This window comes from Oryctolagus cuniculus, chromosome 16 (assembly GCF_964237555.1).
Source record: "Oryctolagus cuniculus chromosome 16, mOryCun1.1, whole genome shotgun sequence".
Taxonomy (NCBI): Eukaryota; Metazoa; Chordata; class Mammalia; order Lagomorpha; family Leporidae; genus Oryctolagus; species Oryctolagus cuniculus.
The window spans coordinates 38,031,042-38,055,372 of record NC_091447.1 but is presented as its reverse complement, the minus strand read 5'-3'; the positions used below and the strand labels follow the sequence as shown (position 1 = coordinate 38,055,372).

The 24,331-nt window shown below is 40.9% G+C and overlaps 1 protein-coding gene across 3 annotated transcripts in view; it reads left to right on the top strand.

The window, feature by feature from the left end:
* MIOS (meiosis regulator for oocyte development) overlaps nt 1–15,794 on the top strand; it is a 35,443-nt gene extending 19,649 nt beyond the window's left edge. For all 3 annotated transcript variants that reach the window (XM_051853317.2, XM_051853318.2, XM_008261698.4), the window contains 6 exons: nt 3,338–3,403; nt 5,115–5,273; nt 8,839–8,991; nt 10,434–10,638; nt 14,447–14,576; nt 15,371–15,794. In XM_051853317.2, the coding sequence (XP_051709277.2) occupies nt 3,338–3,403; nt 5,115–5,273; nt 8,839–8,991; nt 10,434–10,638; nt 14,447–14,576; nt 15,371–15,467 (810 nt within the window). In that variant the 3' untranslated portion in view covers nt 15,468–15,794. The remainder of the gene's footprint in view (nt 1–3,337; nt 3,404–5,114; nt 5,274–8,838; nt 8,992–10,433; nt 10,639–14,446; nt 14,577–15,370) is intronic.
* The last annotated feature ends 8,537 nt before the right edge of the window (nt 15,795–24,331 follow it).

Here is a 24,331-nt window from a genome sequence, read left to right as displayed (position 1 = left end):
TTTATTTGAGAGGCAGACAGAGCCCCCATCTTTCCCAAATGCCTACTACAACATCTGAAGCTGGGCTGGGCTGAAACCATGAGCTGAGAATTCAGTCCAGGTCTCCCATGTGTTGCCTTCCAGGGTGCCTGTTCAGGATGCTGGCATCAGGAGCTGGAGCCAGGTATTGAACCCAAGTACTCTAATAGTGGACATGAGTATTGTAAACAATGCCTAACTACCAAGTTAAACACCTGCCCCAAGTATATATTATTTTTTTTAAAGATTTATTTATTTTGGCCGGCGCCGCGGCTCACTAGGCTAATCCTCTGCCTAGCGGCGCCGGCACACCGGGTTCTAGTCCCGGTCGGGGTGCCGGATTCTGTCCCGGTTGCCCCTCTTCCAGGCCAGCCCTCTGCTGTGGCCAGGGAGTGCAGTGGAGGATGGCCCAGGTGCTTGGGCCCTGCACCCCATGGGAGACCAGGATAAACGCCTGGCTCCTGGCTCCTGCCATCGGATCAGCGCGGTGCGCCGGCCGCAGCGCGCCGGCCGCGGCGGCCATTGGAGGGTGAACCAACGGCAAAGGAAGACCTTTCTCTCTGTCTCTCTCTCTCACTGTCCACTCTGCCTGTTAAAAAAAAAAAAAAGATTTATTTATTTTTTTATTATCTGAAAGTCAGAGTTACATAGAGAAGGAGAGACAGAGAGTGATAGATCTTCCATCCGCTAGTTCACTCCCCAGTTGGCCGCAAGGGTTAGAGCTGTGCCGATCGAAGCCAGGACGCCGGGTTCTAGTCCCGGTTGCTCCTCTTCCAGTCCAGCTCTCTGCTGTGGCCCAGGAAGGCAGTAGAAGATGGCCCAAGTGCTTGGGCCTCTGCACCCGCATGGGAGACCAGGAAGAAGCACCTGGTTCCTGGCTTCAGAACGGCTCAGTGCTGGCTGTAGTGGCCATTTGGGGAGTGAACCAATGGAAGGAAGACCTTTCTCTCTCTCTCTCTCACTGTCTATAACTTTACCTGTCAAATAAATAAAAAAAAATTTTTACAATTTTTCTTTTTCTTTTTCTTTTTTTTCTTTTGACAGGCAGAGTGGACAGTGAGAGAGAGAGAAAGGTCTTCCTTTTGCCGTTGGTTCACCCTCCAATGGCCGCTGCTGCAGCCGGCGCACCACGCTGATCCGATGGCAGGAGCCAGGATCCAGGTGCTTTTCCTGGTCTCCCATGGGGTGCAGGGCCCAAGCACCTGGGCCATCCTCCACTGCACTCCCTGGCCATAGCAGAGAGCTGGCCTGGAAGAGGGGCAACCGGGACAGAATCCGGCGCCCCAACCGGGACTAGAACCCGGTGTGCCGGCGCCGCAAGGTGGAGGATTAGCCTATTGAGCTACGGCGCCGGCTCTATTTTTTTATTTTTCTTTACTCTTCCTTGTTAAGCAGAAAACTAAGATGTTGCAACTTAGACACAAAATGATACTTTCAAGAGGTGAAAGAGAATGATGAAGACTAGAAGGAGTGATTTGTTTAACTTTTGAATTGACAGAATTATATTGTTTAAATACTGAATTTCTACAGTTTGAGTGAAATGACCTATAATAAATACCCTTCTTTTCTTATACCTAAATTTGCATTATTAAGAAAGGGATAGCTGAGTAGGAAGTTCATATTTTCAAGCTGTTTCAAGTACCATGTTTAGTTATACTTTATGTGTGAATAATTTCCATTGATGTTGCTCTTTTAAACGAAGTATTTTGCTTGTGCATTTGAGAGACGGAGAGAGACAACTAACTAGAGAGAGCTCCCATCCACTGATGCACTCCTCAGATACCTGTGACGGTCAGGGATACCAAAGCCAGAAGCTAGGAACTTGGTCCAGGTCTCCCATGTGGGTGGCAGGACCTCAGCTTTTGAGCCATTACCACTGCCTTCCAAGGGTTTCCATGAGCAAGAAGCTGGAATCAGGAGCTGGAGATGGGGGTCAAAGTCAGGTGTTTTCCTAAGGGATGTGGGTGTCTCAACTGGTGCCTTAACCGTCAGGCAGGCCAAATATCTGTCCCAGTGTTCTTTTTGAAAACATGTTAAGTGTCAGCAGAGTAGTAAAAAGTACTGACTTGAAAGGGAAATCAGAAGATAAAGCCCCAAGTATTTGCTGTGCCAGTTAGTTTAAGCATTCAGTTAACCTTTGGGGGTTTTAGTTTTCTCACCTGTAAAGTAAAACAGGTAGTATTGATAACCTTTTCCAGGTTAGAATTGTAACACATATAATTGAGTCTAAGCATTAAATCTAGTTTATAGCAAATATGTTCTCTCTTTAGGGCAGAACTGTCTTTTAGAATTGAGGAAACATTAAGGTGAAAAGTATTTCAAGACTGGCTTCCTTGGAAATTGGATCTTCCACTTTCAAATTAATTTTTAGTAATCACAAAATTAATTTTACTTTTCTGTACTTATAGTAATCATTTTTTAAAATATTTTGCAGTATGTTATAAAGCTTCTAAAAATTTTGTCACAAACTACCTACTTTAAAACATGTCATTTTGGGGGTTTATGCTACAGTGCACCGGGTTAAGCTGTGGCCTGCAGTGCCTGTATTCCATATGGGTGCTGGTTTGAGTCCCCACTGCACCACTTCAATCAAGCTCTCTGCTGATATGCCTGAGAAAGCAGCAGAAGATGGCCCAAGTCCCTGGGTCCCTGCATCTACTTGGGAGACCCAGAAGAAGCTCCTGGCATCATCTTGGCACAGCCCTAGCCATTGAGGCCATTTGGGGAGTGAGCCAGTGGTTGGAAGATCCCGCTCTCTATCTCTGCTTCTCTCTCTAACTCTACCTTTCAAATAAATAAATCTTGAAAATTTATAAAATTTATTTATAAATACTTATATATATGCCTTGTCACTTTGTATTTAGAAACATGTCCTTAAGCCCTTTGAAATTCTATACTGGTGCAGGCAGTTCACAGATTTCCTAGAATTGTTGATTGACGTAACTGCCAAAGCAAGATTTCCTTCGTTTCCCCAAAATCAGCTTCTGTTATAGGAAGATTCCGTGATACCTTAAATTTGATACACTGTATATTTTGTTTATATTTTATTTTGAAATTCTATAACATTGAACTGAATATTTTTCAGCTGAACTTGGTCGGAGTTTAAGAGGTCAGTGTTTACATTGCCAGGACAGCAACCTTACCACTGAACTCCCCGAGAGTGGCAGCAGGAAAGGCGTCTTAGACAGTCAGTGGCCCTGCCAGAATGCATATAACACCTTTTTAATACATTTGAAAATAAACTTCGGTTTATAAAATATTTGGTCTGTGAAAGTTTAGAACTTACAGCACGTGCAATTTAACTACTTTCTCTTTCTAGTATGAAAACAAGGTTGCAGTTCGTGACAGAGTGGCATTTGCTTGTAAATTCCTTAATGACACTCAGGTAAGAACTAATTTAATTCTGCATTTTAAGTGATTAATATTTACTGTCACATCATTATTTTAAGAAATGAATCTTCAGCATTGTGGTATAATGGATTAAGCTGCTGCCTGCAATGCCAGCGTCCCACATGGGCACCAGCTGGTGTCCCAGCCTCTCCTGATCCAGCTCCCTGCTAATGGCAGGGAAAAGCAGCAGAACATGGCCCAAGTGTATGGGATCCTGCCACCTATGTGAGAGACCTGACAGAAGGTCCTGGCTCCTGGCTCCTGGCTCCTGCCTGGCCCAGCCCTGAGCATTGTGGCTATCTGAGGAGTGAACCAGCAGATGGAAGATCTCTTTGTGTCTTCTCTCTGTAACTCTGACTTTCAAATAAATAATTAGAAAAAAAACAATCTTTGTAATTATGTATGTGTGAGATTTAATGTAAAAATGTTTCTAGCAAGGGCATTTATTAAATCAAGACATTGTGAACATGTCTTGCATAACTAAATTTACTTACTTATAGCGCTGATTTAGTAGTTCATTTTTGCTTTGGGGAGTAAAATTAACACATAAAGATGTTATATTCCCCTCTAAGTAATGCTTTAGAAAGATCCCTTCACTTTCAAAATAGTTGTTACTGACTGCCCATGCTTTGTACCTAGTGAAAGACAGAAGCATGTAAAAAATTAGTAGCATGGGCTTGGCGTCGTGGCACAGTGGGTTAAGCCACTTGTGATGCAGACATCCCAAGACCCAGTGCTTGTTCCAGTGCTGGCTGTCCTGCTTCTGATCTAGCTTCCTGCTAATGTGCCTGGAAAGAGAGTGGTTGATGGCCCAAGTACTTGGGGTGGAATTCTGGACTCCAGGCTTTGGCTATGCCCAGCCCTGGCCATTGCGACCATTTGAAAGGCGTATGAAAGATCTCTCCCTCCAATAAGCCCTGCAAATTAAATAAGTAAATTTTTAAAAATAGTAAAAATGATCTGCCAAGTACTATAATAATGATAAAGTTATGGGGCAATATAGAGGGATCTTGTCTAGTGTTTAGGGTAGAATAGTCAGCGAAGACCTAGAAGAAATGGCTTCAAAATTTTTTAAATTTATTTATCTGATAGAGAAAGAAACAGAACCTCCATCTGCACATTCATTGTTCAAATGCCCACATTGGTCAGGAATGGGTTGGTGATAAAGCCAGAAGCTAGAAATTCAGTCCATGTTTGCCACCTGAGTGGCAGGGACCTAATTAATTCAGCTGTTACCAGCATGCAGTCTGAATTGGCAGGAGACTGGATCAGGAGCCGGAATATCGAATCAGTGCACTTCAATATGGGCCACAGCAAAGCCAAATGCACACCTGAAATGGTTATTCCTGATGATCTGAAATTCCAACTCAGATCCTATGATTCTTTATATACTACTGTGACAAATAACAAGAATTTTGCAGAATAATGAGGACAATTCTGTTTAAGATTATACACCATCTATACTTCTTTATAGAATAATTATCAAAATATACCAAATGTCTTTAAGTATTTTAAATGATATGGATACAGCATTAAAATAGATAGAGACTTCTTGGAGAGGATATGTCTAGATTTTAGTTGGGACTTTTGTTTTAAAATGTTCTTCAACAGTAATGAAATTTTTCTAAATGTAGTATATGTTTTTGAGGTGCAAAATAGCCATATAGTGAAACATTGCTTTAGAAAAATCACTTTGGATTTTCCAGTTAAATAGATACATTGACAAGTTGACCAATGAAATGAAAGAGGCTGGAAACTTGGAAGGAATATTGCTTACAGGCCTAACTAAAGATGGAGTGGATTTAATGGAGAGTTACGTCGACAGAACTGGAGATGTCCAGACAGCAAGCTACTGCATGTTACAGGTTGGTGCATTTTGGAAGCAGCTTAAGGACACTGTGTATTTTCGTCCTCAGTTGGAGGTGAGGTGCCGTTTTGCTTGCTTAGGATCTTTAGTAGGCATTTAGCCTAAATGTGATCAGCTGATTTACTGAACACTTGGGCCTTATGTTGCTGTCCCCAAGTCTCCTCATTGCCATCATGGGAAGTACCAGTCTTGACTGCATCTGAGTTTGCAAAGAGCTCAGATGGAAAGGCGAGAACAACTGTGTGGTTTTCCAGTTGATGCCAGAGCTGTACCTCTACAACAGAGATCCACTTTGCATGATCTCAGCTGCAGGCTTCCTGGAAGTACGGAGAGCAAGTTACATCGCAGCTCTCTTAACTGCCACTTCCCCTTTTTATTAACAGAGGGGGTGATTTGGGCAGTTTGTTTTTCTGTTTTAACTGTCCAGGTTTACAAAACAGACTCCTGACCATAGTTGCCTTCTGCGTTACTTTGTGTTGGAAATACAGTAAAACTTGGGAGTGGGAATATTTCCCTGAGACTTCCTGTGGCCTTACAGCTATTTTACCTTTTCCTGGTGGTGGTGCCTTCTTTCCCCCTCCATCCTTGTATAACCTGCGATGGCGTGCTATGCACTGGGTGGGTCAGCACAGTTAAACACCCCTCCCCACTCATGTGACATGCACTCAGGCCTGCAAACCACAAAAAGTCACCTTGCAAGTGTCAAGCCATTGCCTGTGGAAGAAAAGGATCCTTCTATAGCATTTTTTTTTTTTTTTTTACTGAAATGAGATTATGTCTTAAATTCAACTCTACATATTTGGCTACAGAGTATAATGGCTTTTTAAAATTTATATATTTAAAATAATTTAGACAGTGTGTAATCAGATCTTTGTAAAACTCCAGTCTGATATTCACTGCCCTTTAACTTGAGTGTTTCTCTTCCGTTTACATTGATGTGGTCAAGATGAAGTCTGCCTTGCTACTTGTTCCTGTTTCTGTCCTTTTTCCTTTTGTCCTTTTTCAGGCTTATTTTGGGTTAGTTGAATATTTCTGTATTTCACTTTATTTCCTCTGTTGGCTTCTTAGCAATACTTCCTTTCATTATCTTTTTTTAAGTGGTTTCTCTAGGTCAACATACCCATCTTGTGCTTCACATTTCACACCTGACGAATCACACTTCACTGATGCTGAGTTTTGCTTTGTTTCATGTGCCATGCTTTGTAAAAATGTTACAACACTGCAGCTCCTTCTACTCACTGTCCTATTGCTGTGTAATTTATTTCTAGATATATTATAAACTCTTACTTAGAGTGTAAGTGGTTTTCCTTTGAATAGTCATTTGTCATTCATGTAAATCGTGAGAGGAAAAAACAACGTGAACTTTTATTTTTATTCACTTACTTGTCCTTCCTTCCTATAGATCAAAAGCTTCATTTGGTATCATTTTCCTTTGGTATTTTTTGTAGTACAGGTTACAGATCCTCTTGACTTTTTCATTTTAGCTGCAAAATGGCTGTTTCACTGTTGTGTCTTTGGGTTTTTAGCAGTGTCTCTGATGTGCCCAGCTCTGGTTCTTTTCATCCTGTTGGTAGTTCACTGATCTTGGATCTGTCACTCATGTTTTTCACCAGGTTTGAAACGTCTTCAGACATTATTTATTTTAACACGTTTTTCTGCCCCAATCTTGATTTATTTTTCTTTTTGGACTCTTACTACACATATACTAAGCCATCTGATACTGTCCATAGCTGCCTGAGACTGTTCATTTTCCTGCCATCTTTTTTCGTTTGCCTCTGTTCTTCAGATTGGATAATTTCTGTTGATTAGTTTGTTGATTCTTCTGTAATTTCCTATGTGCTATAAACTTTCCAGGAAATTCTTAATTTCAGTGATTGTGCTTTTTGATTACAGAATCTCAACTTTATTAAAATTTGCATTTCTAAGCTCACTTTCCCTGTCTGCTCACTAATTAAAATACTGTTTTCCATTGTCTTTGAACGTTATTTCAAATAGCTACATTGAATTCATTGTCTGCTAACTCTAACATCTGGGATATTTTAGGTTTAGTTTTGGTTCACCACCTTTTTGTTTAACTTTGAGCCACATTTACCTATTTCTTTATATGTCTAGTGATTCTTTCCCTTGAATATGGGCATTCAACATTGTGTGTGTGTGTGTACAGTTCAGTATTGAGAACTGGCTTCTTTAAACTTTTTCAGAGGATGTTTATTATTACTTTTGGACCTTTAGTTATTTGCTGATCACTTTTGGTTTTAATCTTGTTATGATTCTGTTAGAAATCCAAGGTATTTCCCAAAGCCTTCTGACTTAGTCATATTCAATCTCTGAATTATTTCCTCTGCCAATCAGAGCAGATCTAGAGAAGATTTATGAAATGTGAATTGACTAAATTCTTTCTTAGTTTATTCTTACTGACATAGAAGGGGAAAGAATGGACTGTGAGGTTATCTTATTTTTCTGTGATATTTCTTTTTAAACCACAGAATCTGTGCTAGTGTATTACTCAAATTTGCCTGGTTAGCATACTTAGGACTAGTAGATCTTTTTATTTTAAGAAATAAAATTGTCCACATAAGGGTTTTTCCCATGGTCTATCAGCTACATTTAACTGTGATAATTGAAATTTCCACCTAATTAATAGGTGAGAGACATGCTTCTTTTTTGATTGTATGTCTAGAGCTAGATTATGTGTATTAGCTAGTACAGGTTCCTTTTTCCTGTAAGTAAGTTGTTTGCCAAGTCCTCAAACACTTTCCTCTCTGACTGGTCCTGGGCTGAGAAAGCTGGGCTCTAGATTGATGGTCCAGGAGTCACTGGGAGTGAGACATCTCTACTTTCTCCATCATTCAGAGTTAAGGAAGAGACCCTGTTCAGGGCTGAAAGCCTTCTGTCTGCAAGTTCTTAATGAGAAGAGCTCTAAAGTGAACTTAAATAACACAAATTGCTGTTTTCCCATGTGGCCTATAGGCAAAAGAACTAGGAAAAATTTTGTTTAGAATTTTCCTCTTTTCTTAATATTTTTAAGCCAGTAAATGTCTGTTTTAATTGAAGGCAAGAATAAATGTGCATATAAAAGCAGCATCTCAGTCTGCAGTGCCTTGTTAGATACCAAGGATTAGGCTCAGAATTAGTTTTAAAATATGATTGAGCAATTTTGTTGCGCGTTTGGGTTAGGTAGTATACAGGGTTTGTGAACCCAGAGGTTCTCACTGTTGGGGCAAAGGACATTCACATTATTACTTACTGAATTCCACCAGGAAGGTGAATTGTTTGCTCTTGCCTCCTTGAACTAACAGAAACAGAATTGCACTTCCTAAGCCAAAAGTATGATATATGTAGTACTATTTGTGTCAGTAGTAGAAGTGAACTTACAGTAAATTAATGAGTTTCCATCAGTTATTTTATCAGTATCATCATTGAAAGTCAACTTTTGTCAAAAAAAAAAAAAAAAAAAAAAGAGGGCTATTTTCTTCTGTGTTACTCATACTCAGATGTTACCACAATTCTCTCCCTTAGCCAGGAAATTGGAAACAATTGAAGTAATTATGTTTTGCTTTTAGGGTTCACCATTAGATGTTCTTAAAGATGAAAGGGTTCAGTACTGGATTGAGAATTACAGAAATTTATTAGATGCATGGAGATTTTGGCACAAACGAGCTGAATTTGATATTCACAGGAGTAAGTTGGATCCAAGTTCCAAGCCTTTAGCACAGGTGAGTGTGTTGTTTTGAAGAGAATAAAACTATAACATGTTAGAGTTCAGTTTAATTACTAGCTCATTTTTTTGCCTATATTGACATCCCATTGATATCTTTTTTTAAAAGATTTATTTATTTATTTGAAAGGCACAGTTACAAAAGGAGAGAGAGAAGGGAGATCTTCCATCCACTGGTTGACTCTCCAAATGGCTGCAGTGGCTGGGGCTGAGCCAGGCTGAAGCCAGGAGCCCAGAGCTTCTTCCAGATCTGCAACATGGGTACCAGGGCCCACGCACTTGGGCCATCTTTTGCTGCTTCCCAGGCACATTAGCAGGGAGCTGAGTCAGAAATGGAGCAGCCAGGACTCAATCTGGTGCCTGTATGGAATGTTGGTGCTATAGGCCATGGTTTAACCTGCTGTGCCACAGCCTCTGCCCCATAACCCTTCCATTGGTGTCTTTATCTGTCCTAGACTGCACTTTCTCCTCAGTCTTCCTGCTCTTTAGTTCTGCCACTTCTAATCATCATCTTGGTGGCTGCAGTAGAACAAACCACAGCCAGCCCAGAGAATCTTAGAGAAACCTGAATCATCCTAGTGTCACCCGAAGTTAATATATTCCAAGCCCTTTCAGAATCTACATATGATCTTATAAATCCCATCTGTGTATTTAATTCTTTTGCACTGTTTACGTGCAATAAGGCAGGAATTGAGGGGTCAAACAATTAACAGTATATATGGACTTTTTTTCATGTTAGTATTAATTTAAAAAATGTGAAGTCACATAAGGCATATGACATAACAGAATTTTAGTTTACATTACATATTAGGTTATCCTCAATGTGGGCACTGGATGGTGCTGTTTGCTTAGTTTAGGAAATTGAGAAGTCAGTGTGCTTATGTTAAAACAACCAGAATTCTGAATTAAGAGACTAATAGTTTACTGTAAAAGCAGAATGAACGGCTTCTGTTGCTGTTACTCCAGGTTTTTGGCTATTTAGCATTATAGGATCGGTAACTCCTTTTTGTCTTAGGAACATAGCATTTTCTTTAGAAGAAAATTTTGCCCAGATTACATCACTGAGCTTTGGTTTTGGTTTAGAAATCATAGTGGGATATTTTGTAATGGCCCAATGTGAATTCTAAAGTCCTTCTTATCTCTAAAGTATTGCAGCCTAAAGTTCCCTAGTTTTTCCAGTGATATCATTGATATTGGGAAGATTACAACTAAACAAAGCTAACAGAAAGGAAGTTCCCACATAAGGTAACTGCTAAATGGAGTTTTTAAATGAGAGCTTGTCAGACTTAGCAAATAAATCACTTATAATGAGCAGGTATATCATTAAACAATATAATATACAGTTTTAAAGACGACATACAAAGAATTTCTTAGAATCAACATTTATTTATTGCAATATGATTTTCACTACATTTACTCCTCCTTTCATTTGTTCTGCAGGTGTTTGTGAGTTGCAACTTCTGTGGCAAGTCAATCTCCTACAGCTGCTCCACCGTGCCTCATCAGGGCAGAGGCTTCAGTCAGTACGGTGTGAGTGGCTCACCAACAAAATCCAAAGTCACGAGTTGCCCCGGCTGTCGAAAACCCCTTCCTCGATGTGCACTTTGCCTCATTAATATGGGAACACCTGTTTCTAGCTGTCCTGGTATGTCATCATTCTGCATATACTTTGTTCCTGCACAATTGAGTTAATGTTGCAGATAAAATGTATAGTAGGTTAAGTTTGTATTTCTAAGATAAGGCAGTCTGCTGACTTGAGGGCTTTTGTGAGCTTTCTAATTTGTAAACTATAAAAGTAAACGCTATAGCCATGATACTGCAGGTGATCTCACAAATGCTAATGTGTTTGAAGTTTGTAAGAAAAGCTGAAGGTGCTTGCTGGCATTGTCTGGTTTCTAGTGAAAATGTGGAGTTGGTGGCCTTGGCCTCTGAGCTGGATCGATGTGTACTTCCAGTTGAGGCAAGGAAGCTGGGCTTGAACCATGGACCATTAGAGGGGTAGCAGTTGGACTGACCATTACTGCTACAAGATTTGTAGGCTTTTGGTTGTGGCTACTAAAGAGGTGAGTTTGAACCCAAAATGACAAGAAAAGAAGTGGCATTAATTCTGGGTGTCAGCCCTGCTGCCAGGAGATGCTCATGAACAAGTTGTGCTCCAAAATCGTCCGCAGAAAGGAAGATCTCCGTATATAGCAGCCTGTAATCAGTGAAGTTAAAGATTTATTAGAAGGTCAATTTGAAAAATGAAGTAAATGTATAGTGACTTTTCATATTATTTATGTTGTAGCCCCAGAATTCCATTTTTTAAATCTTGATTGAAATGTTAGAATTACAGCACTTTCTTATGGCTATTTCCACTATTAGAATTCTTCCAAGTTTGATATTTAAAAGTCTGTTTACCCTGTTCTGTTACCTTGCAACTTTGCATGCCCAAGGAGCTTTTCATAGTCTCAACACACTTTGACATTTCCTCTTATTTCGTCTTCAGAACCTGTGGGTGCATAGAGGAAGTCATTAACCTGGAAGCCAGGTCCCTTGAATTCTAGGTTCTGCTACGTTTGTCAGTTACCCAGTGAATAGATACACATATTTGAACGGTTATATATACTGCTTATTTTTTTACTATTTTAAGTAAACATTTGGAAAATATTTTGAGAATAGCAGATAATAAAACATAATGTATCAGAAGACTAGGGGTGTTCCAGTTATTTACGTAACTTGAAAATGATACTATGGCAAAAATTTTAATTAAAAACTTCTCAGGTATTTGGCATGCCAGTGTAATGAATAAAGATCTTGATAGAGTGGCAGAGTGTCAGTTATAATTCTAACTCTGTGACACTGAGAGTTACTTCAGTCCTCTTTAATATAAGCTGTTGAGCTGGCATTGTTTCTGGTTCCCACTTTTTATATTCTGTTCTACAATTTGTTCATTGTTATAAAAACATCTGTAAAAGACTTGCTAGTATCATTTTTCAGTCTAGATGCTTTTTTTTAACATATGAAGGTAATATGTAATGTTTTTAAATGTGCATTTTAGTTTTTGATTTAAATTTTAGGCATTATTTTGTATACCAACCTCTTTTTCATATGACCCCGATCCTAATAAATAAAAAACAATTTGGTATGGGGAGCGGGCATGTATTTGGCCTTGTGTTTAAGCCGGTTCCCAACTCCGCTCCCAACTCTGGCTTCCTGCTGATGCTCCCTCTAGGAGGAAGCAGGTCATGGCTCCACTGTTTGGGTCCCTGCTCCTTGTTTGGATTGAGTTCCTAACTTGTGGCTTTGTGCTGTTGCATTCCTAGCACCAGCCATTGTGGGTGTGAGGCAGAGTGGACCTGCTGGTGGGAGCGCACACTCGTGCCTTCTCCCACTCTGTCCCTGTCTCCAGCCATTCTCTGCTGCTTTTTCGGGCACTTCAACAGGGAGCTGGATTATTAGCAGAGCAGCCAGGGCTCCAGCTGGTACTCAGACATGGATGCAGCATTGTGGGCAGCGGCCCAACCCTCTGCGCCAGAATGCTGACCTCTCTCTAAAGTCTTTGATTCAGATTGTTTTTAGTGGATTTTGATCATTTATATTTTTCCATTTTTAATTGGCTATTAACAATGTAGGAGGGGCCAGTGCTGGGGCACAGTAGGTTAAGCTTTTTTGCCTGTGGTTTTGGCATCCTATATGAGTGCTGGTTTGTGTTCCAGCTACTCTTCTTCTGATCCAGCTCTCTGCTAATGGCCTGGAAAAGCAGTAGAAGATGGCCCAAGTGCTTGGGCCCCTGAACCCACACAGGAGACCAGAAACAGCTCCTACCTCAGACTGGCCCAGCTCCAGCCATTGTGGCCACTGGGGGAGTGAACCAGCAGATGGAAGACCTCTCTGTGTCTCCTTCTCTGTCTGTAACTCTACCTCTCAAATAAATAAATAAAATCTTTACAAAAAAAAAAATTGTAAGAGATGGCCCAACATTGCGGCGTACGCATTAAGCTACCACCTGCAATGCTGGCTACCCATATGGGTGCTGGTTTGTGTCCTGGCTACCCCAGTTCCCATCCAGCTCGCTAATAATGGCCTGGGAAAAGCAGCAGAAGATGGACTGGGAGATCTGAAGGAACCTGCTGTCTCCTGGCTTTGGCCTGGCCCAGTTCCTGGCTGTGGCAGCCATCTGGGGAGTGAACCAGCAGATGGGAGGTCTTTCTCTGTCTCCGTCTCTGTCTCTGTCTCTCTCTAACTCTGACTTCAAATAAATAAATAAACCTTGGCCGGCGCCGTGGCTCACTAGGCTAATCCTCTGCCTTGGGGGGCCGGCACACCGGGTTCTAGTCCCGGTCGGGGCGCCGGATTCTGTCCCGGTTGCCCCTCTTCCAGGCCAGCTCTCTGCTGTGGCCAGGGAAGTACAGTGGAGGATGGCCCAAGTACTTGGGCCCTGCACCCCATGGGAGACCAGGAGAAGTACCTGGCTCCTGCCATCGGATCAGCGCGGTGCGCCGGCCACAGCGCGCCGGCCATGGCGGCCATTGGAGGGTGAACCAATGGCAAAGGAAGACCTTTCTCTCTGTCTCTCTCACTGTCCACTCTGCCTGTCAAAATAAATAAATAAATAAATAAAAATAAACCTTTTTTAAAAAAAATGTAGAACGGTCATTCAGTATTCCTTCAATCTAGATCTTAGCATCAAAATGAATATCTCAATATGCATGATTTATATTTTGAACATGATTTTAGAAATAACTTTTTTTTTTTGACAGGCAAAGTTAGTGAGAGAGAGACAGAGAGAAAGGTCTTCTTTCCATTGGTTCACCCCACAAATGGCTGCCACAGCCGGTGCACCGTGCCAATCAGGAGCCAGGAACTAGGTGCTTCCTCCTGGTCTCCCATGCGGGTGCAGGGCCCAAGGACCTGGGCCATCCTCTGCTGCCTTCCCGCGCCACAGCAGAGAGCTGGACTAGAAGAGGAGCAACCAGGACAGAATCTGGTGCCCCAACCGGGACTAGAACCCGGGGTGCCGGTGCGCAGGCGGAGGATTAGCCTAGTGAGCCACGGCGCTGGCCAAGAAATAGCTTTTAGGGGGGCCAGCATTGTGACATAGTGGGTAAAGCTGCTGTGTGCAGTGCCAGCATTCCATGTGGGCAGTGGTTCGAGTCCCAGCTGCTCCACTTCCAAAAAAGCTCTCTGCTATGGCTGGGGAAAGCAGTAGAAGGTGGCCCAAGTCCTTGGGCCCCTGTACCTGCGTGGGAGACTTGGAATAAGCTGTTGGCTTTTGGCTTCAGATCAGGCCAGCTGTGGCCATTGCAGTCATTTGGGGAATGAACCAGTAGATGGAAGACCTCTCTTTGTCTCTCTGTCTCTGCTTCTCTGTAATTCTGCCTTTCAAATAAATAAGTGAATCTTTAAAAAAAGAAGAAATAGCTTTTAGGAAATTTAACATAGTTAATGAAGGTGACTTTGTTTTCCCATAGGAGGATCCAAATCAGATGAAAAAGTGGACTTGAGCAAGGACAAAAAATTAGCTCAGTTTAACAACTGGTTTACGTGGTGTCACAACTGCAGGCACGGTGGCCATGCTGGACACATGCTTAGTTGGTTCAGGTAATCCATGCGTTTCTTCTTCCATCGGCTTGGAGTTACAGGAGATAATGTGCATAATCTAAGATAGTTTAGGCTTATCTATTGTAAATCCAAAGGATGAGTTTATTTTTTTGCTGTTACTTAACAATATTTATGTATATATATCTCCTGTGTAAGCATAAACCATAAAATTAATACTTAGATAAGAAGTAGTTTAAATATTTTATATGAGTTAAATGTTTGAGTCTTAGCATTATTTACCTTTTTTACTTGGGAAGAGTATATGTTTATAGTTTTTATAACTGACTAAATTCCTATAATCTATTGTATAATTGAATTACAAATGAAGTGATAGAGTATATTTCAAACCACTACACCAGTTCTGTTCCAGCCAAACTAGTTTTGAGGTCGGTTAGCGCCTCATGCAGTGAGGGCTGCACTTAACTTTCTCTTCAGACAATGCCAGTGACCCTGTGCTCCTCATTGCTGTAATACTCATGCCCCAGTTTGTCTCACTGGCTTCCATTTAACCTCTGGGTACATCCCCATCACATTTATAATGTGAGTGAGGTAGCTTGCTATATATGTAGAAAGTAAAGCTATTGAATTTTCAATAACTTTCTCTCCCAAATCTGACTTGGCAGTTCTTTCTAATTTGATGCTTTTAATGCATTTTTTTCTTCTAGGTTTTAATTCCTGTATTTTTCCTAATACCATTTTGAAAAGTTGCATTACAGATAGGCCTATGATATAGAAAAACAAATATAAGAATGTTTCATTTGGATTTTTGACTGTTATTTGACCTAATTTTTTAGGGACCACGCAGAGTGTCCGGTGTCTGCCTGCACGTGTAAGTGTATGCAGTTGGATACCACAGGGAATCTGGTACCGGCAGAGACTGTTCAGCCATAAAAAGTTACCACCTAAAGAGAACCTTCAAGCATGGAGCTTTCTAATAGATGTCCTTCACAGCTCAAACACATACCTCAGAACAAGTCACTCGTGACTTTCCTGTAATGGGAAAATAAATCGTTCTATCAGATCAGCAATTTGATGTTTGAGTGATTTTGATGTTCTTCACAGAGACAACTGCTGCTGACGTGAACATCCGAGTGTGGGCATGAGTTCTCTTCAGTGGCTGAAAAAGTTCACATTGGAAGCACTTTTTAGGATGTTGAAATTATGAACACTGTACAAGCTGAGTTTCTGAAATAATAAAGAATAGACCTTGAACCTGTATCTTCAAAGCAAAAATTGGGTATCTTTCAAAAAACTCTATGCACTTCTAAGACAAAAAGAACAGTCCAGTGTTCAGAAGGTAGTTTATGCTAATCCATGCTTAGATTCCATTCAGGTAACTTAAAATTGTAGATTTTCACTTTTAGAATTGGAGCGATCCAACCTGACTTTGATTTTAAGATAAGAAATCTTTCCGCACTGACTGCTGTTGTCTTCCAGGAAGCCAGAATTAAGAATGTATCCTACAGCCTTTTCTCTTCAAAAGAACAGGCTCTTTGCAGAGGAACCTGTTACACGTTCTTGGTTTTGACCTTCCGCTTTTCCAGTGCTCTCGTTTGTTCTCACAGATTTGTCTGCGTGTTATTTTATCATGCTGTTCTCATCTGGGAGCATTTTACTGAACATAAAGTCTATGCAAGGTTATATGTGAGTAGCATTCAGTGTAATCTGTGTAGTGTGCCCTGTTGTCAGACTCCGTCCTGTTGTTTAATACCCTGTTTTTTGGCAAGGTGGGCTACAAGGTACGGGGAGGAACAGGTCACTTCAGAGGCTACGTTAGATGTAGTCTGTGAAAGTAAATGTATTGGAGCTAATTCAGGGACTTTATTTTTTAGATTTTCCGGTTTTGTAACTGGATAGTTGCAAGAGAAAATACAAAGGATTTGTAACAACTTCTCTGCCATCTGCCAGCATGAAGTTCTGTAGTTGCAGCTGTGTTGCTTAGTAAACCTGACTTTTATAGAGTTTGGAGAAAGTAGTATCCTAAGCTGAAGAATTTTTAAGAGCCTTCTTGTTAGCAATTTTACCTGGTAAAATCTAAAATTCATTAGATGATTAGTTTGAGGAGTGACATAAATATTGAACAAAAGTGAATTAAATTTATTTTTTACTTAGACGTCTGATACAAAAGACTCTTTTCTAAGTAGTGCTTATCTACTCTAAACGTTTCTCCTAGATGACAATCTTTTTTAGAATGAAAGGATTAGGGCCGGTGCTGTGGCACAGCGGTTAACGCCCTGGTCTGAAGCGCTGGCATTCCATATGGGCGCCGGTTCTGGTCCTGGCTGCTCCACTTCCAATCCAACTCTGCTATGGCCTGGGAAAGCAGTAGAAGACGGCCCAAGTCCTTGGGCCCCTGCACCCACGTGGGAGACCTGGAGGAAGATCCAGGCTGCTGACTTTGGATCAGCACTGTTCCGGCCACTGTGGCCAGTGAACCATCGGATGAAAGACCTCTCTCCCTCTCTGCCTCTCCTCTCTCTGTGTAACTCTGACTTTTAAGTAAAAAATAAATAAATCTTTAAAAAAAAAAAAAAAAAGAAATGAAAAAATTGCAGGTGGATTTTTTTTTAAACAAAGATTGCTGTGAAGGGGACTTTTTCCAGGCCTCTTTGAAGTAAATCTTACTGATTCCATTTTGTTAAAGCATTCACTTTACCTTTTTCACTACTTCAGTTCAAGTGTTCTTTTCCCATTTACCGTTTCCTGAATGTGAATAGGTATCTTTAATGTCAAAGTAATCCGAAGCATTTCGTTGTTTCTTAACTAAAATAAAATACAAAATTATTGAATTCACATGCATTATTTATAATCTTTGGAAATCATAACACAAGGCATGAAATAATAGTCATATAAATTATACTGTTATTTATTATCATAATAATATAAGATGACATTTTTAAGATTGTGGCTATCTGCAGCCTCCTGAAGTTTTCCTTGAAGCCCAAACACTCCGTTTATAAGACACATACTATGTTTGGCTTCCAGTGTATGTGGACAATGAAAATAGACCTGTCGCTCCCCCTCTTCGTGGAGGAGCAACACAGGACCCTGCGCTGTTCTTTCGTCTGCTCGGCCCTCCCCGGGATTGCCGCTGGTTCTTCCCGGGTTGGCTACTATCCCTTCCACCTCCGTGGAAGGGCAGTTCCCCCTGGCCGCATTCCCCACTTCCGCAGGGGAGCGGCACACCGCCAGCCGGCCTTCTCGGGGGCTGCACGGGTTCCCTTAGATGTTCCCCATAGATGTTCCTGGTGCATGCCGTCTCTCTCCTCCTTTATAGTCCTCCTCCGCCAATCCTAACTCGGCTGCCCACACGCCGAGTACGCTGCTCTCCTCCAATCAGGAGCAAGTCCTACAATTCATTAGTTGAACTGGAGGCAGCTGTGCGGAAGCTGTTTACTTCTCTCCCAGCGCCATATTGTGGGAGAGCAGATGCATAGAATAAGTCCTAATTCGAGTAACTTAGTCTAGTCCGGATTGCTCCCCACAAGACCCAAATTATTTTCCTTTTTTTGTTACCAGGTCACTGATATTTGGGTTTATAAATTCAAGATATTTTACCAAACAATGTTCAATTGAAGAGTTCAATTAAAAGTGCTTTATGTGTAAAAGATTGAATAAATCTGGGTTGAAATCAGCATGTCTAATCTTAGAAATTATCTATGACACCTCTAAAAATAATCATATCAAGTAATATTAGTACTTTTTTTTAAGATTTATTTATTTATTTGAAAGCCTGAAATACAGAGAGAGAGATATCTTCCATCCGCTGGTTTACTCCCCAGATGGCCGCAACGGCCAGAGCTGTGCCAGTCTAAAGCTAAGAGCCAGAGCTGCTTCAAGGTCTCCCATGTGGGTGCAGGGGTCTAAGCACTTGGGCCATCTTCTACTGCTTTCCCACGCCATAGCAGAGAGCTGGATTGGAAGAGGAGCAGCTGGGATTCGAACTGGCATCCATATGAGATACCAGTGCTGTAGGCGAAGGCTTAGCCCACTGCATCACAGCGCCAGCCCCATTAGTACTCATTTTAATGGCAAGTTTTCTGTAACTTAGAAATAAAATTTTTAGGCTGTTTTTTAGTTTAGTACACTTTCAAGAATGATGATTGTTTTTTAAAATGGTATTTTTAAAAAGTAGGTTTCCATTTTCAGCATTACACATCTCATAATTACTAGAATATAGTTCTGCATTTTATTTGATAACTAAATTTAAGATCAGCCACCCATTTTATTGCAGATTGTAAAAGTATTTTCTTTGAAACTTAAATTATAATCTTGTCCCCAGTATCTTGGATAAATGACTTGATCGTTTAGAGATTTTATTTCCTCATATGAAAAGGAAGTTAAAAGAAATACCTGTCGGGACCATCGCTGTGGCGCAGTGTGTTAAAGCCCTGACCTGCAGTGCTGGCATCCCATATGGACACCTGGTAGAGCCCCAGCTGCTCCACTTCCAGTCGAGCTCTCTGCTATGGGCTGGGAAAGCAGTAGAAGATGGTCCAAGTCCTTGGGCTCCTGCACCCACACGGGAGACCTGGAGGAGGCTCCTGGCTCCTGGCTTCAGATCAGCTCAGCTCTGGCCATTGTGGTCATTTGGGGAGTGAACCAGTGGAGGGAAGACCTCTCTCTCTCTCTGGCTCTACCTCTCTCTGTAACTCTGTCTTTCAAGTAAATAAAATAAATCTTTAAAAAAAAATAAAAGAAATATCTATCTTGTAGAGTGGTTGGAAGTATTACATAATGCAGTAAATGGGAAGTGTCCCCTGTCACATGCTAAGTAAGTATTCTGTAAATGGTAGTGGTTAGTAGTCCTCTGTCTTCATCGGTTATTTATATGTCTAGTACAGTGATTACAATATAGTTTCAACAAAAAATCTGATTCAGGAATAAAAATGTCTCAAGAATAGTAATATTCCAAATATGGGGTAAACAAAAGTAGCTATGTCTTATGAAAAGAAAAATGTGGTAATTTGGAATATTATTACTTTTACTATATGGAATAATTCTCCAGTATCTACCTTGGAATTAAGTATGTAGGAGTGAGCCCAGAGATGATAAAAACAGCACATCTGGATAATTGACCAGTGACTTGAAAAGTTGGTAGTTTTCGTATCTAAATTCACATAATTTAACTATAGGAGAAGTTATCCAGAATTCTTGCAATTCTTTCTTTGCTGCAATCCTCTTACACTTGATTTTCATGTAAGTTAAAATGTTGGGGTGGTGATTTAAGGAAGCACACTGAGATTTGCTCTCTACAGGATAGCCATCACTGAATGAGTGGGCACTAGTGAGTTGTTGTGAATGTCTACCATCTGCTCAGATAGAGGCATCAGAGAGGCGGGAGAGACACACGAGTGTTAGTTCAGGGTTCTTGTTTTGAATCTTGTGACTTACATGGTGGCAGAGTTGGGCTAGCTGGATAGCATCTCCTCTTTCTGCTGCTCTTCCTTCCATTCCTCATCTATGTATTTTCCCTGCTGCCTGAACGTTTTGTAGTTGGCTTGGCTGCTTATAAAAAGCACTAAAAACAAAAAGGCACTTTAAAAATGTTAATTTTTATGAAATAGTACTTGTCTCAGAGTTTAAGGATAGAAAGCTTCCTAAATGTTTTTAAAAGCTAACTTAACCTAGATTTTGAATTAATAGATTCCTCAATGAATTGATTTCACTTTATCACATGACAGAGTTACAAGTAAACTGTCAAGTCCAGAAGTACATTAATGATAGTAATTGTTACTTTTAGTGCCTGTTATGTGTCAGGTACCCTGCCCAGCTCCTGGCTTTATCCTGGCCAAGTGCTGGCTGTGTGGGCGGCTGGGGAGTGAAGGAGCTGATGGAAGATCGCTATCTCTTCTCTCCTTCCCCCTCCTTTTATCTCTCTCCCTTCCCCTCTCTTCCCTCCCGAATCCCTCCTGTCTGTCTCTGCCTTTCACATAGATGAAAATGAACATTTTTAAAATAAGGTTTTTATCATATAAAGGAAATGTTTTCCCCCATTTTATCCCACCCCTATTTTATGTCACACAAGAAGCCTGGTGTAGAAATAATAGAATCCTTCCCCTTATAGACAGACAAGGGAGCTGCTGGCACTGGTTCTGCACATTGCCGTGCAGAAGAGGCAAAGGGGAGGAGCACATGCCTGCTGTTTTCCGAGTTGGTAAAGCTGGGTATGACAGAGGTACCAGAAAGAACTAAAAGCCAAACCGATAAACTACAACGTGTGACAAATTTAATACGCTTAGCTCATGAAGAACATTCTCATATGCCTAAGGAAAAGACACAACCAGTAGATAATATCAATCAGAGACCTGTGCAGGTGAAATACATAAGAATGGCTGACAAATGGTAAATCCGTAACATGCTATTTGCAAAGAAAGCAGGGTAGTGTGCACATGTGTACATAGATGAAAAAGAATCAAAGTTTGTGGAAAATCAAAAGAGAACTTTATTTTGGAGCAAGCATTTAGCTTAGTGGTTAAGTCACACACTTCCTCACAGGAGTGCCCTAATCCAGCTCCCAGCTCTGCCTCCTGACTCTAGTTTCTTGCTAATGCAGGTCCTGGGAGACAGTAGTGGTGGCTCAAGTAATGCTTTCTGCACCCACATGGGAGACCTGGATAGCATTCCCTGCTCCTGGTTTAGGCCAAGGCCCAGGGGATTGATAGGAATGCATGTGCACTCAAGTTTCTCTCCCTCCCTCCCTCAAATTAAAAAAGAAAAGTTTTTTTTTTTTTTGAAGATAACATTTTGGTGGGAATACACAGCTTTTTCACAATGTGATACTCCCATGAACTTTTTTTTTTTCTTGAAGATTTATTTGTGGGGGCCTGCACTATGGTATAGTAGGTTAATCCTCCGGCTGCGGCGCCACTTCCCATATGGGCCCTGGTTCTAGTCCTGGCTGCTCCTCTTCTGATCTGGCTTTCTGCTGTGGCCCGGGAAAACAGTAGAAGATGGCCCAGCTGCTTGGGCCCCTGCACCTGCATGGGAAACCCAGAAGAAGCTCCTGGCTCCTGGCTTTGGATCTGCTCAGCTCTGACTGTTGCAGCCATTTGGGGAGTGAACCAGCAGATGGAAAACCTTTCTCTTTGTCCCTCTCACTGTAACTTTACTTCTCAAGTAAATAAATATATATTTAAAAAAATAAAGATTGATTTATTTGAAAGAGTTAGAGAAGGATCTTCCATCCTCTGGTTCACTTCCTGGGCCTTCTTCCACTGCTTTCCCAGTCCACTAGCAGGGAGCTGGATTGGAAGTAGAGCAGCTGGCACAGGAACTGGTGCCCATATGGGATGTCAGCACCGCAGGTGTGGCTCTACCTGCTCCACCACAATGTCGGCCCCCTCTGTGAACTCTTTGAAGACATGTGAAGGGAATATCCTGAAATAACAGCTTGCAAAAGCGTAGGTCAGTGTGTTTCTTTAGGACAGGTAAGCATAGTATAATGGAAATATTTGCTGAGGGATTGATTGGATAAGTGCATAAACACATTTCTGTGATGAGGTTCTTCACAGTAGTATTTATAGTAAAAACTTGGAAACAAACGTCTAGTAAGAAAAAGTTATGCTGCATACTTACAGGGAAATATGAGGAAACTATTCAAGGGTATAGACATTTTTATTGACAAGGGAGATTCGGGGAAAAAGCAAATTAGAGAACAAATATGTGTAGCAAAAAGGTTTCAATGAGAAACTGCTGAATATTGAAACTAATAGTGGTCATCTTTAAAGGAAGGGATTTGGAGGAACATACTTTTTTTTTTTTTTTAAAGGTTTATTTATGTACTTGAAAGTCAGAGTTAGAGAAGGAAAGACAGAGAGAGGTCTTTCATCCGCTGGTTCACTCCCACTTGGCTGCACTGATCCAAAGCCAGGAGCCAGGAGCTTCCTCCGGGTCTTCCCAATGCAGATGCAAGGGCCCAAGGACTTGGGCCGCCTTCTGCTTTCCAAGGCCACAGCAGAGAGCTGGATCAGAAGTGGAACAGCCAGGACTCCAACCGGCACCCATCTGGGATGCTGGTGCTGCAGGCGGCAGCTATACCCGCTACATCACAGCGCCGCCCCTGAATGTACTTTGGAAATCCATCTGTTGAATTTTTTTTAAATATTGATGAGTATATAAACGTGTATGTCTATCACACATGTGTTACTGGCTTTTATGAAGGTTATCCAGATCTGGTGTCTTGGCATAGTGGAACAAATATTAGGATTATTTCTATAAGGTAAATAAACATGCTACAAAGGATACTGGAAATGAGCATTGAGATCTAATTGTTCCAAAGGCATTTTTTTTAGATTCGTAGTCTGCACTGGTAACAGAGGTAATAACAAAAAGGTGCTCTCCTCTTTCTCCGTCATTTTTCACCATCCTTTGAAATAGTGTGAATAGCTCTGGTGTTCCTGAGTTTCATGGTACATAGTAAGTACCATTAATCTTTCTCCTAGATCTTCCTCTTATAGTCTTGTGACTTCTCTATTTTGGCTCTAGGCCTGTGACAGGAAACTTGTTCCCTAGGTACAGAATTTAATTATTTTCCAGTCCAATCTGAGGTGCATTTTACTGAGCTCATTTCTAATAATAACAAGCTGTTTATGTTTAAGTAATGAGTTCTGAGCATGCCTGCCTGCCCGTGCTTCCAAAAAAACCAGAGCACATTTGGGGCCCTCCATGTGCTGCACGCACATTAGGGGTCGTGATGCTTAAGGACTGATGGAACCTTGGTTGCCTTGGAGGAGCTCTGTGTCATAGAAGAGGTAGGCTTAACCATAGCTTCAGATCAAATCCATTCAGATTTCTTTTGTCGTGTTTGTAATTGCTATCATTTGTGTAACACAAGGATCATTTTGGCATCTTGTGTTTTTCTACAAGCCCCCCAATTTTTTCTTGAATTCTTTAAATTTGGACTTAAAGATATTCTGATTAGAAATAATTTGAGGAAATAGAAGTTGTCTGGCATTTTCCAAAATGTAATATTCTTAGTGATCTAATAGTACAGTGTCTTAAAATACTTTGCTAAAAAGGCAAATTCAGGAATAAAGGCTAATTTATATAATGCCAGAAGTAGCAGCAATAGTAATAATTCAGCACACACAGTCTTTCATCATTCAACTCATGAAAAGCATATTGCCTTAACATGATTTCTTAACTGGAAATTCAGATTCTGGAATCTAATTTGTTGGGTTCTTAAAATATAAAGTAAAAAGGACAGGGTAGTCTGGAAGAGCATTGGAAGGGATTAATGACTCATAAACTTGAAACAGGCATTTATGTAGAATTTATGCAAATTCTTGGTCTTAGATCTTTTGTTAAGAAAGCACCACTTACACACATGAACAAACATGCTTACATAGATATATGTGTGCAAGAAAACCTAAGTTTGAAATAGCAAATGGTAAAATTCATACTTACCCGGATTTGGATCATACTGTAGGCACATATTTTGCTGATAGCAATGAAATAGGAAGTTGCCACTGTCAAACATATGGTAGAACTGAATTTCCTTTTTAGCAGCAATATAACATTATTTCATGGTAGAAATTTGATACAGAGTTCCTGTGCTACCATATTGTGTCGAAGTAAAATGATTTTCCTTGTCAACTTGGAAATTTATACTCTGCATTAACAGGTATACTTTAATATTTGTACAGTGCTAAGTGTGTATCTTTATGGTTCGTAAGTGTTCCCAAGACAGGTGAAGATGTACAGTTGATGGAGCAAAAGCATTCAGCAACTTGATACATCTGTGAGAAGTATAT